Source organism: Fusarium fujikuroi, chromosome FFUJ_chr01 (genome assembly GCF_900079805.1).
Source record: "Fusarium fujikuroi IMI 58289 draft genome, chromosome FFUJ_chr01".
NCBI classification, from domain to species: domain Eukaryota; kingdom Fungi; phylum Ascomycota; class Sordariomycetes; order Hypocreales; family Nectriaceae; genus Fusarium; species Fusarium fujikuroi.
Window position 1 is genome coordinate 5111728 of NC_036622.1, and position 13213 is coordinate 5124940.

Consider the following 13213-nt stretch of genomic DNA (forward strand, 5'->3'; position numbering starts at 1 on the left):
ACAATGCTGGAGTGTAGAATTGTTGGCTCAAACAGCTTTTCAAAACTGGCCATTTTTGGAGAAATGATTAGTGAACAAGTCATGTCCGCAGGGCCGCAGGCAGGATGGGTGCTACCTACCTAAGGTAGATTTGGATCGGATCATGGTACTTTCCATCTTCTCTTCACAGTGAAGTCGCGAGAACTCCGGCTAAACCAGCCAACCACGTGCTTACGCATCGACTGTTCCTAGCTTTCGAACCTCTCAACGCGTCTTCGTATCTAACGTCGCGTTACCCGCCAATTTGACTTCAGCTGCCCGATCCACGCTAACGAGCGACACTTGTTGTCTACCTTATTCAAGGCCTCGACGTTGTTGTGACTTGTGAACTGCAGCTTTTCTTAGTAGTCAATGTTTTAGTCTACGTAATCGACACTGCCGCTACCGCGTTCCCCTGATGAGGTAGTAGTCACCATGTCCAGAATTGACAAGCTTTCGATCTCGGGTGTGCGGTCCTTCAGCCCCTCAGTCCGTGAGGCTATCCAGTTCAATACCCCTCTGACTCTCATTGTCGGCTACAATGGATCGGGAAAGACAACGATCATTGAGTGTCTAAAATATGCCACGACCGGCGAGCTGCCGCCTAACAGCAAGGGCGGCGCTTTCATTCATGATCCAAAGGTGCCAACATGCGCATTTCCTCAGAAGCAGATCAAGCAGATCTTGATGCTAACATAATGTAGCTTTGTGGTGAGAAGGAGGTTATGGCCCAGGTCAAACTCCAATTTCGATCGATCAATGACCGTCAACATGTCGCTACTCGAAGTTTACAACTTACCGTCAAGAAGACCACCCGCTCTCAGAAAACCCTAGACTGCTCCCTAGTTGTAGTCAATAATGGAGAGCGAACAACAACTTCTACTCGGCAAGCTCAGCTAGATGAAATGATTCCAGAGCGTCTCGGTGTTTCTCCTGCAATTCTTGATGCTGTCATTTTCTGCCATCAAGACGAATCCCTCTGGCCATTGAGTGAACCTGCTGCCTTAAAGAAACGATTTGACGAGATATTCGAGGCCATGAAATATACGAAAGCCATCGACAACCTCAAGGTCCTCCGAAAGAAACAGGTCGAGCAGCTCGGCAAGCTTCAGAATGACGAGGCTCATAACAAGGTGAACAAGGATCGCGGTGACAGGGCCGAGAAGAGGATGAAAGCCCTGCAAGCCGAAATTGAGGGATCTCGAGAAACTTGTGAGTCTATCAGTTCCGAAATGGAGGAAACGCAAGACAAGATCCGAAACATCCGAGAAACTGCGAATAGCCACCTTGCAATTGTGCAGAACCTCAACACCAAGCGCGAACAGCTTGAGTACAGAGAAGAGGCTGTCAAAGAATTGAAGGCCACTATCGACGAATTGCCCGATGATGACGGAAAACTCGAGGGTGACCTAGCACATTACGAAGACCGTATGCAGCATCTTCAGGATGAGGCCGACCAGAACAAAGCACAGTATAACGAGTTGCAGACCGAATTAGGAAAATCACGAAAGGATCTTTCTGCCAAGCTTTCCGAACAGGGCAAACACCAATCGGACAAAGACAAGTACGAGCGTCAATTGAAGATACGCATGGAAACCATTCAGGAAGCCGCCCAGTCTTACGGCTTCTCGGGCTTTGACGGCGATCTATCGGATCACCATGTGAAATCCTTTAATGACAGACTTCAAAAACTTCTGAGCGAGAAGAAACGGGACCTGGAGCGCTTGCAGAAAGACAACTCCGCTGAGCTCGACCGGGCCACTGGCGTCATCACTGAGCTTGAAGGCCGTAAAGCTGCTCGCACACAAGACCGCGTGTCCGCGAAACAACGAATGGGCGCTATTGAAAAACGCACTTCGGTGCTCCAGAACGAGTCAAGTCAGATAGACGTGGATGAGGGTGCCAAGGCTGTACTTGATGGGCAGATGCAAGACCTTGAAAGTAGATTTCAGACATCCCAGAAGACCTTTGAGAACGCCGATTGGGACCGCCAAATCTCTGACGAGAACGATAAGCTGCATCAGCTCGAGAACGAGAACGATAAGCTAGGCCGGGAACTTGTAGAATGCACTCGTCTAGCGTCTGAGCGAGCCCAGCTTGACTACAGGAAAAAGGAACTTGCTGACCGCAAGCGCAAGCTTGATACCTTGACAAGCACCTGGAAGCCGAAGCTCGATAAAATTCTTGGTAGTGACTGGCAGCCGGAAACACTCGATTCTAAATTTCAGGCATTGATTAAGGACCAGAGCAAGGTTGTCAGTGAGGCCCAGAAGCGCCGTGAACAAATCCGCCAAAAACAACAGAAAGTGGAATTCAAGTTGAGAACTTCTAAGGAGTCCCACGAGAAGAAATCCAAGGAGGCGGCTACTTGCCAACAGCAGGTCGTCAGTGCTCTTCTTGCCGTTCGCGATCATGCTACCGTTGAGGATTACAAAGAGGAAATCGAGGTCACTGAGTCACAGGTAGAAGAGCTCAGGAATGAGCTGAGCCTCTTCGACGCTCTCGTGGACTACTATACAAAATGCAAGCGCTTGCTTGATACTAAACGCAAGTGCCAACTCTGTGATCGCCATTTTGATGACAACCAAGCTGCAAGCATGGAGCGCTTGAGCAAAAGGATCGACAAACACCTTGACCCAAGAGGCAAAATTGATACAGAGAAAGACCTCAAGGATACTGTCGCAAACTTGGAAAAGCTACGGTCCGTCAGGGGATCTTATGATACGTATGAGCGGTTGACTGCCGAACTGCCTAGTCTTCGAGAAGAGTGCAAGGTTGCCGAAGCAGAGTTTGATGCCCTTGAGAGACAAGTGGAAGAACAAGGATCCGTCTTGTCGGCTGAGGAAGAGAAGCAGAAAGACCTGGAAGATATGTCAAAGACTGTCCTCAGCATTGCACAAACTGTCAAGGATATTGCAGAGTCTGAGAACCAGGTTGACCGTATCATGTCTCAGCAAATGTCAGGTGGCGTTACTCGAAGTCCCGACGAGATTCATGAGCTTCAAGCTGGCCTATCGGACCAGATGAGGAACCTGAAAAATCGCATCGCGAAGTTGACTACGGATCGCCAGCGCACAAAAGACCAGCTCAACTCTCTTGAGCTTGAAAAGAGCGAGCTAAGAAACAAGATCAGTCGAGCAGCGGGCCAATTAGACAAGAAGCAGGACCTCCAGAATCAGATCCAGGCACTGAAAGAAGAGGCTTCGCATCAACGAAACGTCATCCAGCGAGCTGACGAGGAGTTAGAGACCATTGAGCCCAGCATTACTGAAGCAAGGTCTGCCCGTGATGAAGTCCTAAGACGCGGCCGGGCCAAGGAGCAAGTCATTGCTGAGGCCCGTGATGCCGTAGCCAACTCTGTCAACGAGATGAAAATGATGGATGCTGATATTCAAGATTATATCGACCGAGGAGGACCCTCTAATCTGGCATCTAATGAACGATCTATTGCCACACTTGAGAAGGCAATTGCGAGTACTGAAAAGGAGGTCACAGACCTTACTGTTCGCACGAACAAGCTCAAGCAGGACATTGACAATGGAGACCGCAAGAAGAAAAACATCAAAGACAACTTGAACTACCGCAAGAACCTTCGCACGATCGACGTTATCCGTCAAGAGATTGCTGAGTTGGAAGACCGCAATGCAGATGAGGATTACGAACGCCTCCAGGCTGAAGCTCGCATGCAAGAGAACCACTATAACCGCCTTCTTGCTGAGCGAGGCTCTGTTATGGGATCTATGAAAACTAAAGATGAAGAACTTGGGAGACTCCTTCAAGAGTGGGAAATGGACTATAAGGACGCCAAGAGAAAGTATCGCGAGTCGCACATTCGCGTGGAAACGACCAAGGCTGCTATCGAAGATTTGGCGCAGTGTAGCTCGGCCGTGGACAAAGCTGTGATGCAATTTCACTCCATGAAGATGGCCGAAGTGAATCGCATTGCTGGCGAACTGTGGCAGAGCACCTACCAAGGAACAGACATTGATACTATTCTCATCCGCTCAGACAATGAGTCAAACACAGGCAAACGCAGCTACAACTACCGACTCTGCATGGTGAAGCAGGACACTGAGATGGACATGCGCGGTCGATGCTCTGCTGGACAAAAGGTTCTCGCGTCTATCATCATTCGCCTGGCTCTGGCTGAGTCTTTCGGCGTCAACTGTGGCCTGATCGCACTCGATGAGCCCACCACAAACTTGGATCGCGACAATATCAAGAGTCTGGCGGAGAGTCTCCATATGATCATCAAGGCCCGACAGGCACAGAGCAATTTCCAGCTCATTGTGATTACTCATGACGAGGACTTTTTGCGACATATGAGGTGTAGCGATTTCTGTGACAGTTTCTTCAGAGTCAAGCGAGATGAACGACAAAACAGTGTCATCTCGAGAGAAAGCATCACAAAGATCTTCTAATGGGTGTATCAAGTACTCAAACAGGACGACTTGAGATTTGCTGTCGGACAAAAATGTAAAATAGGCAGAGATATTATCAGCGTCAAAACATTGTTCTTGGCGTTTAGGGGCCGTGTACAAATATCATCATATATTCGCTTATTGTTTGTGCCCTGCGATATGCTGGTGTTGCTCCTGTAACACTTGGGTAAACAGACGTTCGATTGTATCGACGGCCTCATTCGATATTGGGCACAGCTGTATCGAATGATATCCTCCGACGTAAATTCGCCCCAAAATGCTCGATGCTAGAATGGATGCTGGTTTGATGCCGTCTCATTCAAGGACGTCAGCTCATTACGAATAAGGGATACGAATAAATCATATCAGGAACTCACACTGTTAGTCATGCAATTCCGAGGAGTTCATTCTAACTCATCCTGGACAAGTCTCAAGCTAGGTGAACAAGAGAGAAATCAAATTAGTTTCCGATGCCTAGTCAAAGCAAGGTGATCACCAGACACGCACAGGAACAGAAGAGTCATTCCGAAGAGCAATTACATAGCAGCCTCCTCAAGCTAACGCTTACATACGTAGGATACATACAACAAATAAGCCGAAGGATCATCTTGGAGGCGAGTACGTAAAAGTGTACGGAACTATGCCCCGGCAATAATACTCGGACTCCACACACACCCTTGTTCTTGGGGTCTTGAATGTCGTTGACGCTCTTATTTCACTGCAATGGAATTATTTCTCCACCCTCCAAGAGAGACCAGACGGCTCCTTTTGCCGAATTGCTCGAAAAAGTTCCTGGCCTCGCCCTCGCGCCTCGGATTTAATTAATGAATACGGCGGCCATGGTTATTGCGTACGTGGTCCCCGTTTTCGGAGAAAGGATCACAATGGACTTGACTACATCAACAACTCAACTCAACTCAACTCAACTCAATCTCTTTTTTCCCCTTTTTGACCAGGATCCTCATATGAAAATCGTAGACTGAACGCAGAGTAACCAAGCCAAATATAACCGTATTGAGAAAACTACAGGTTCCTGATTAGCAATCACCGTTGCGGTCAACGCCGGCTTCCGGACAAGGATCTTTACAGCTACTACGTCGACGACTTTCATTCAACCATTTCAAATTGGTGAAGAGAAGTAGGGGCTTCATCTTTTCATCTAGCCTTTTGGGCTTTCTTGCACAACAATGGCCGCTTCACCACCAACACCGGAGCGGAGGACTAGCTCAGATAGTACTCTTGATGTTGAACAAGACGGGGCATATGCAGCGAATGGACACTCCCAAGACCCTCCAGCCGCCGAACCAACTTCCGAGGGAGCGGAGACGACACCGGCCGGCAGTAACCCATCTCCCGGAGCACCTGAGGCCGGTGACCCCGAGGCCGGACGGACCAAGTCGGAGACCATCTTGGTAGTTGGCGCTCTATGTCTTGCCCTCTTCCTTGCCGCTTTGGATACGACCATTATTACCACGGCCGTTCCTACTATTGCCAACGAGTTTCACTCTAGTCAGGGTTACATCTGGATAGGAAGTGCATATCTGTTGGGCAACGCCGCATTCGTGCCGACATGGGGCAAGATCTCAGATATCTTTGGTCGCAAGCCTGTTCTTCTCGCTGCGGCTGTCATCTTCTGGATTGGATCTCTGCTGTGTGCTGTTAGCAATGGTATGCCAATGCTCATCGCTTCGCGTGCCATTCAAGGCATTGGCGGAGGTGGTCTCATCGTCCTGCCGAATATCGCCATTAGCGACCTTTTCTCTATGCGAAACCGTGGAATGTATTTTGGTATCTTGGGTATGGTCTGGGCTTTAGCATCTGCGGTTGGCCCTATTCTCGGTGGTGTTTTCACTAGCCAGGTCACCTGGCGATGGTGTTTCTACATCAACCTCCCCATTTCAGCCGTTGCCATCGTTATCCTTGTCTTCGTCCTGAAGCTCCACAACCCACGGACACCGGTGAAAGAGGGTCTATTGGCATTGGACTGGCCTGGCAGTATTCTCATCATTGGCGGTACCATTATGTGGTTGCTCGGACTTGAGCTTGGTGGTGTTTCTTTCCCCTGGGACTCGGCTACGACAATTTGCCTCATCGTCTTTGGCATCTTCGTCGTTGGTCTCTTTCTCGTATACGAGTGGAAAGTCGCCAAGTTTCCCGTTCTCCCTATTCGCCTCTTTCACACACAAAACAGTGTTGCATCTTATGGAGTTGGTTTCACTCACGCATTCGTCTTCATGTCAGGCAGCTACTGGCTTCCACTCTACTACCAGGGAGTCCTCGGCGCATCTTCGTTGCTCTCTGGTGTTTATTTGCTCCCATATGTGCTCTCCCTGTCGTTTGTGTCGGCTGGTGCTGGAGTCTACATCAAGAAGACAGGCAACTACAAGCTCGTTATCGTTTTGGGCTTGATCATTACCGTCATTGGCTTCGGTCTGTTTATCAATCTTGAACCGCGCGCCAACTGGGCCAAGATTATCATTTTCCAGATCATCGCCGGCATCGGTATTGGCCCTAACTTCCAGGCTCCTCTGATTGCACTCCAGACAAATGTTGAGCCTCGAGACATTGGTTCTGCAACCTCATGCTTCTCCTTCATCCGTCAGTTGGGCACATCAATCTCCGTTGTTGTAGGAGGTGTCATTTTCAACAACAAGATGGAAAGCCAGTACCCTAGACTAAAGGAAGAACTCGGTTCCGAACTCGCAGATAGACTCTCCGGTTCCAACGCAGCAGGCAGCGTCGAGCTCGTTGGCTCCTTGACGGGCCACGATGGCAGGGTCGCCAAGACAGCTTTCTGGAAGAGTCTGCAAACAATGTACATCGTCTATGCATGCTTTGCAGGCCTATCGCTCATCATCAGCCTGATGATCAAGCAAGTCAACCTCAGTAAGGAACATAAGGAGCACAAGACAGGTCTCAAATCACTAAAGCAACGCGATGATGAGAAGGAGGAAGTTGATGCCGCAGAGGGTGTCACGACAGGTAACGAAAAGACGACGGACAACTAAAATGGCGTTTTATGTTGTTCTTGTGTTATTAAGGATATTTCAACATACCCGCAGTCATGAAACGACACTGCTTTTCGGTACATGAGCACTTATTATTGGATATAAAACATACGAGCGTTTGTAAATAGACTGCTGCTAATGAATTTATTTCGAGAAATACTACCGAAATTATATGTAAACTGTAATTGTGAAGAACCACTCGGTGTTGTAAGGGCCCCAAGCTGTATCGTTGAAGTAATTAGTCTATGATTTAAGGAATTCATAACGAGGACTATCTCCACGACGGCTTAGGCCAGGCAGGCTTGGGCTGATTCAAGCGATTGGTAATCGCAAAAGGAATTCATGGGATCGAGTCTAAAATAACTTCTCCCCCTCTTCGACCGTCCTCTTCCACTCCTCATAATCAAATCCGAGATCTTCCAATGTCCTCAGTTCATGTCTCTTATCACCCGCTGCTCTGCTTGCCAACTTAATTTTAGGTACTCTCTCCCTCACCCATCGCTTATCTAGTCCCCAGTAAGGCGGTCTCTTGCCCTCGCCATCATTCTCAAGGCCGAGCCCAGGGGCCTTGGTCGCGTTTTTGCTCAGTTCGTACAAACGGTTGATGTAGTCGACATCTTCTGGGAACGCCATGACATGGATTGCCTTGCCTTCTCCCTTCTTTTCGTGTTGCTCCTGTACCCAGGCTTCCATAGCAGCTTCTGAAGGGGGGTTCAAGCGCCCAGACCAGATGCGAGCAATTAGTGCACTCTGTGCTTCAGCAATAGGGAATGGAACAATTCGCTGTGGAACACTGAGAAATGATAAAGTAGGATCCGCAGTGTAGAGAATCTGCTCCCAGAGATGTGCTGCATGGCCTCCTCTAGGTACAACTACAGTTGGGTCAAGAGACTTCAAGAAGGGATACGAGTAGTGGAAACCAGTGCAGAATATGACAGCATCAATGTCGTTCTCGACCTGGCCGTTAGCGAAGCGAACACCACGTTGAGAAGGGAGAAACTCGACAATCTCGGGGACGCCAGCGGCCCATGGCTCCTTGGCTGGTGGTATCACGGTGGGCTTCTCCTTTTCAGAAACAAAGATGGGCTGCTTTGCAACAATAGACAGTTGCGCACTCACGTCGACTCCAGAGGCAGAGTTTCCGACAACAATGACTTTCTGGAAAATTGTTAGTCAACGTTCTGTAGGGCCAACAAGCATCCTATCCTTACCTTATCCTTGAAGTCATTGGGGCGTCGATAGAACTTGGAATGTGATATAGCCCCTGGGTATGCTTTATCAAAGTCGACGAGGCCAGGAATATCGGGAATGAATGGATCATTATAGTGACCACTCGCCACTACAACAGCGTCATACTCATCTTTGATGACCTTGTTGGCTTTGAGATCAAGCACCTCAACCGTCCAGGGCTGAGAACGGCTTGGACCAGGTTTCTCAATATTCAACACCTGTGTCTGGTATGAGATATGAGGGTTGATTTCCTGGGCATATTCCTTCAGGTACTGTAGCACAACGCTATGTCGGGGAAACAGTGATGAGCCTTGAGGAAACTCCTTATCAGAGTATCTCATGAGGGAATGGGGAATGTTTGTCTCGAGGAGGTCGTAGATGGGTGACATAAACTCAACATCGCCATTGTCGTTAGGCCACAGGGCTTGATCTGGGGTGAAACTAGGCTGGGTTCTCGGGACTGAAAAGCCTTGTTCTCGGGCTAGGGGTGTATAGTTCCAAACACCTCCTGGTGTGGCACGCTGCTCAAAGACTCGTATTTTGGAGAACCTTTTCTCTGCAAGAAGGTATCTAGAGTGAGAGTCAGTGACTTGGGTGTATGTGTAAGTGGTATCAGTGATTACCTGGCCGCTGCGAGGCCACTTGGGCCAGCACCGATGATGGCGATGCGACGAACGTCGAGTTTATCCGCCAACGCCATTCTTTCTCTATCTCCAGGTCGACGTTTGAACACTGGGCCCAGATATGGCTTTCCTGAAACGATAAGACACACGTAGGCTCAAGTCACAGTGATGTAACAATGTGAGTAATTACACAAAATAGCTCTGGCAATAGTGGGATGTAGGCATTCGATAACGATGTGGGATGTGCAAGGTGATATATAATACTCTCAGCAGCTCAGTCCTCTTCCCATGAACGGCTCCTCGTCTCATTCGATTAATGACAAAAGACGCTGCCGATGGATCCCGCACAATAGCCTCATCCGCTCGGCACTGTCGAATGATTGTCTCAGTGAGTATGGTTGCCTCTTTAGGTAATCCCGGTCGGCCTCCGCGCGACCCCGACTCCGGGCATCGGAGGCCCCGGCGCTGCCAGTCGTTGAGACATGTCTAAGTACCTTACCTGATGAGACAATTCAACTTGATTCAATATGTGAATTCGCGATACCTTCATATCACAGTTCCTGAAATCTCTGTATTCACGCCTATAACTCATCAGGGTCTATTAGACTTTTTGTCCCTGCGGTTCCGCGAATTCTCACTAACGAACGTAGGTGAGGGCCCTGCCCATTGAAGGAATAGCACCTCAACCTCGTGCAAGCACGCAATTTGGTCCACCTCCATCAACATCCATCAACAATAGGCACGATGGCGTATCTTTATCTGCTGTTCTGAAGACTCATCTTATCAGCGAATGAGGTGATTGAATGTCTTTCTTTTCAATGCTTATCCTTTTGTAAATGACGTGCAATCTCAAAACCTCTACATACATTCTTGTACAGTCGCGATATCAATCGTATATTGATAACGCTCTCGTCTCCATTTATTGCCATGCCACTCGCTACTCTTGACGACGCCAATTGCCCAAAATGGCATCTGCATCTGATATGAAGGCTTCGATCCACCGTTTCCGCCTCCGCAGGGTGTCTCCATCCCCGAGGGACGTCGGTCGGGCCCGGTCCGCTTCACCACCGGTATCTCCTGACCAGCGGCTGCAGCAGCAGGATACGCCCCAGGGAGAGGCGCAGGCTCGGCGGCAGGATCAGCAAAAGCAATCTCAAACGGTCGTCGCGGGCCGGAGCGCGACTGGGAGGCCTATAGCCCCGGCCTGTGATAGGTGTCGCAGCTTCAAAAAGAAGTGCAGTCGCACATTTCCAGTCTGCTCTCTCTGTGCCAGCGCTGGTCAGAGGTGTTCCTATACTAACCCTGTTGCCAATGCTGAGGCGCAAGTCCATCAGCTGCGCTCTCGAGTGCAATGGCTGAGCCAATACATTGAACAGACTATCCTTCCGCCAGGTCGACAAGATGTGATAGAAGGTATCGAGACAGGATCCGACCTGGGTATTGCACTAGGCCATGGGCCACGGAGCGGTATTGGTAATATCGCAGCTTCGGGGACAGTATCATCACCTCTATCGCGAGTGCCAGGTCAGATGGCTTCTCCTTTGGAGACCATAGGCTCTATTCCCTCTATGCGTGGACAAGACCACCCCTCAACTGGGCGACAGAGTGTTGATATGCGCCTGGAGGAAAGTGATCCTGGTAGTGTGCGAACCACGAGCAGTCGTTTATCTTATGGAGAGTCAACAGACGGATCAGTAACAAAACGAAGATTGATTGCAAGACAAGCCCTCCCTCCTGACATTGCCCCCAGTCGCTTTGTCGATGCCTTCTTTCGTCACGTCAACAGGGCATATCCATTTGTCGATCAAACTCGAATACGGCGAGATCTTGAACTTCTGGGCGATGCGTCTCCAGCTGATCAGGATCCCCCCATGACTCTATTGTATCTCGTCATGGCCATTGGATGCACGTCGCTGGTACGGGCTGGGCAGATCCCCAGTGATACGGCACGTCGGTTCGATGTGGTATACCCAGACATCATACAAGAGTGTCTCTCGAACGAGACCATCGAGTCTGTACAGATTCTCATCTTGTTAGGGTTATACTCTTTGTTTGATCCAGTAGCAACCTCAGCCTACTTCGTCGTCGGTATTGCCGCACGACAAGCCATGGTCATCGGTCTGACCAGACCAGATGAGCAGCCACGTACGGCAGTGGAGACCGAACTCAGACATCGACTTTACTGGAGTATCTTCGTCCTTGACCGTATGATGTCGGCGTCCCAAGGATTACCAGCCGCTTTTACAGATGAGCATGCTAATGTGCCGCTCCCGGGACTGACGGTGGAAGAGTTTGCCAGTCCGGACCGAGCTGTGTATGCTCGGAACCTGCAGACTAGTCGGCACGTCATCCAGCTCCGGCAACTCGAATATCGAATTCTTCACGCGGTACACCTACAACAAAACTCTGAAACTGCACGCCTAGCTCCCGCAGATAGGCGTACGGTACTGAATAGTTTGAGGTCTGAAATCGAGGACTGGTACAGCAATGGGTGCCTCATGTCGCCCATGGAAGCAGATAATCTGCCTATCCACAGTAGCATCACCTGGTTGAGTGCTCAGTATTACCACTTGTTAATTCTTCTCTACTTTCCGAACCACTTCAATAGCTCTGCAGCAGCTGTTACTCGTCAGGAACAGCTTGAGTTTGCTCAGAAGCAACTCCAAGCCAACTCAGCGCTCCTTCAACAACGGCAACTACCATTAAACAGAGTATCCCTGAGTCGGTTATTGCCAGTATGTCTGTTGTTGATGCATGATTTCGTAGCATCGTATAGGGCTGATGGGGCATCATCATCGGCACGGGAAGAAGTAGTGCTACTAATCACGCTTCTCGAAGCGTTTCCAGAGGGATGGACAGTGGCACAAGAAGCAGCTCGCATCATGCAGCAGTTTGCTGGCGTGTTGACAGGACAAGGGGGTATGGCCACTGCGTACTATGGCGAGACTATAGAAGAGCTCGTCAAGCAGTGCATCGCTAGTTTCACAGGGCTGCTACATCAGTTCTTGGGTAAAGCGACATGCTTCCAGTCGATCGAGTATGCACAAGAGACTCAAGAGGTTGAAAGAATGGGGCAGATCGGAGCCACGCAACAGTCGTCGACCAATTCGCTATGGTTGAATGGAGCAGATTCAAGTATTGGGGGAGTTAATGAAGAGGCAGTACTGGGATATGGATGGGGTTCATGGGATCTTGACTTCCTTTAAGCGAGTTAAATACATGTATATCTCCCGGTGTACGGATAGATAATATTCTAATTTTTTAATAAAAAGAATTGGTGCACATAACCAGTACAAACACTGGGTACAATGTGAGCATTTTGGAAGGAAGAGTATTCAATTTAAGATAACTCAGCTGATTTGTATTTAGATCTTGGTTAAAGGGCAGTATTGTAGTTCGTACTATCAGTTCATTCCATGGAGTGGCGTGGAGTAGCCTCAGACCCTGACGATATCGCGAGTGGTGGATTATCCATGATCAATATTTACGCAGGCGAACGGACAAGGTTTCCGGCCGTTGAAGATTAAGGGTGCCCAAATTCAACTGACTGAATAGAATGCATATCATTCCAACGGCGACACAGCCTCGATTCTAGGTCGATAGCGGGCCTCAACGGCTGGGGACAGAGTTTAGCTGGAGGCTCTGCCAGCCCTACCAGACAGACCCCTCTAGCTACTAACTATAATGTTGAATTGGAACTTGAGTTCACACCATTGAGGAAGTCTGGCATATAGGAAGTGTGGACGGGCCAATACAAGAGGATTGCATATGTGATCTATTATTACTATGTGTGAGAAGTGTACATCTGTCTATCTGTCTATACTTGGGTGATGACGACGCTTCAATTAACATGGAAGGGGGTTTTCCTCCGCTGACATGCCTCTAACGCGACTCTCTGATTGCCCCAAAAAGG

General features: G+C 49.2%; 4 protein-coding genes; 3 read left to right on the forward strand and 1 right to left on the reverse strand.

Moving 5' to 3' along the window:
• Positions 1–453: 453 nt before the first annotated feature.
• FFUJ_00529 (putative RAD50-like protein) lies at positions 454–4439 on the forward strand (the record flags this gene model as incomplete). XM_023573191.1 has 2 exons in its annotated part: positions 454–660; positions 723–4439. The coding sequence occupies 2 exons, from the start codon at positions 454–456 to the stop codon at positions 4437–4439; spliced, it is 3924 nt and encodes a 1307-aa protein (XP_023424954.1).
• Positions 4440–5626: 1187 nt separating this feature from the next.
• FFUJ_00528 (related to DHA14-like major facilitator efflux transporter) lies at positions 5627–7447 on the forward strand (the record flags this gene model as incomplete). Its single annotated transcript, XM_023573192.1, has 1 exon — positions 5627–7447. The coding sequence occupies one exon, from the start codon at positions 5627–5629 to the stop codon at positions 7445–7447; it is 1821 nt and encodes a 606-aa protein (XP_023424955.1).
• Positions 7448–7801: 354 nt separating this feature from the next.
• FFUJ_00527 (related to flavin-containing monooxygenase) lies at positions 7802–9377 on the reverse strand (the record flags this gene model as incomplete). XM_023573193.1 has 3 exons in its annotated part: positions 7802–8605; positions 8659–9247; positions 9301–9377. 3 exons carry the CDS (start codon positions 9375–9377, stop codon positions 7802–7804), a joined length of 1470 nt encoding a protein of 489 aa, XP_023424956.1.
• An 888-nt stretch (positions 9378–10265) lies between these two features.
• Positions 10266–12506, forward strand: FFUJ_00526 (related to STB5-SIN3 binding protein; the record flags this gene model as incomplete). Its single annotated transcript, XM_023573194.1, has 1 exon — positions 10266–12506. The coding sequence occupies one exon, from the start codon at positions 10266–10268 to the stop codon at positions 12504–12506; it is 2241 nt and encodes a 746-aa protein (XP_023424957.1).
• Between the last annotated feature and the right edge of the window lie 707 nt (positions 12507–13213).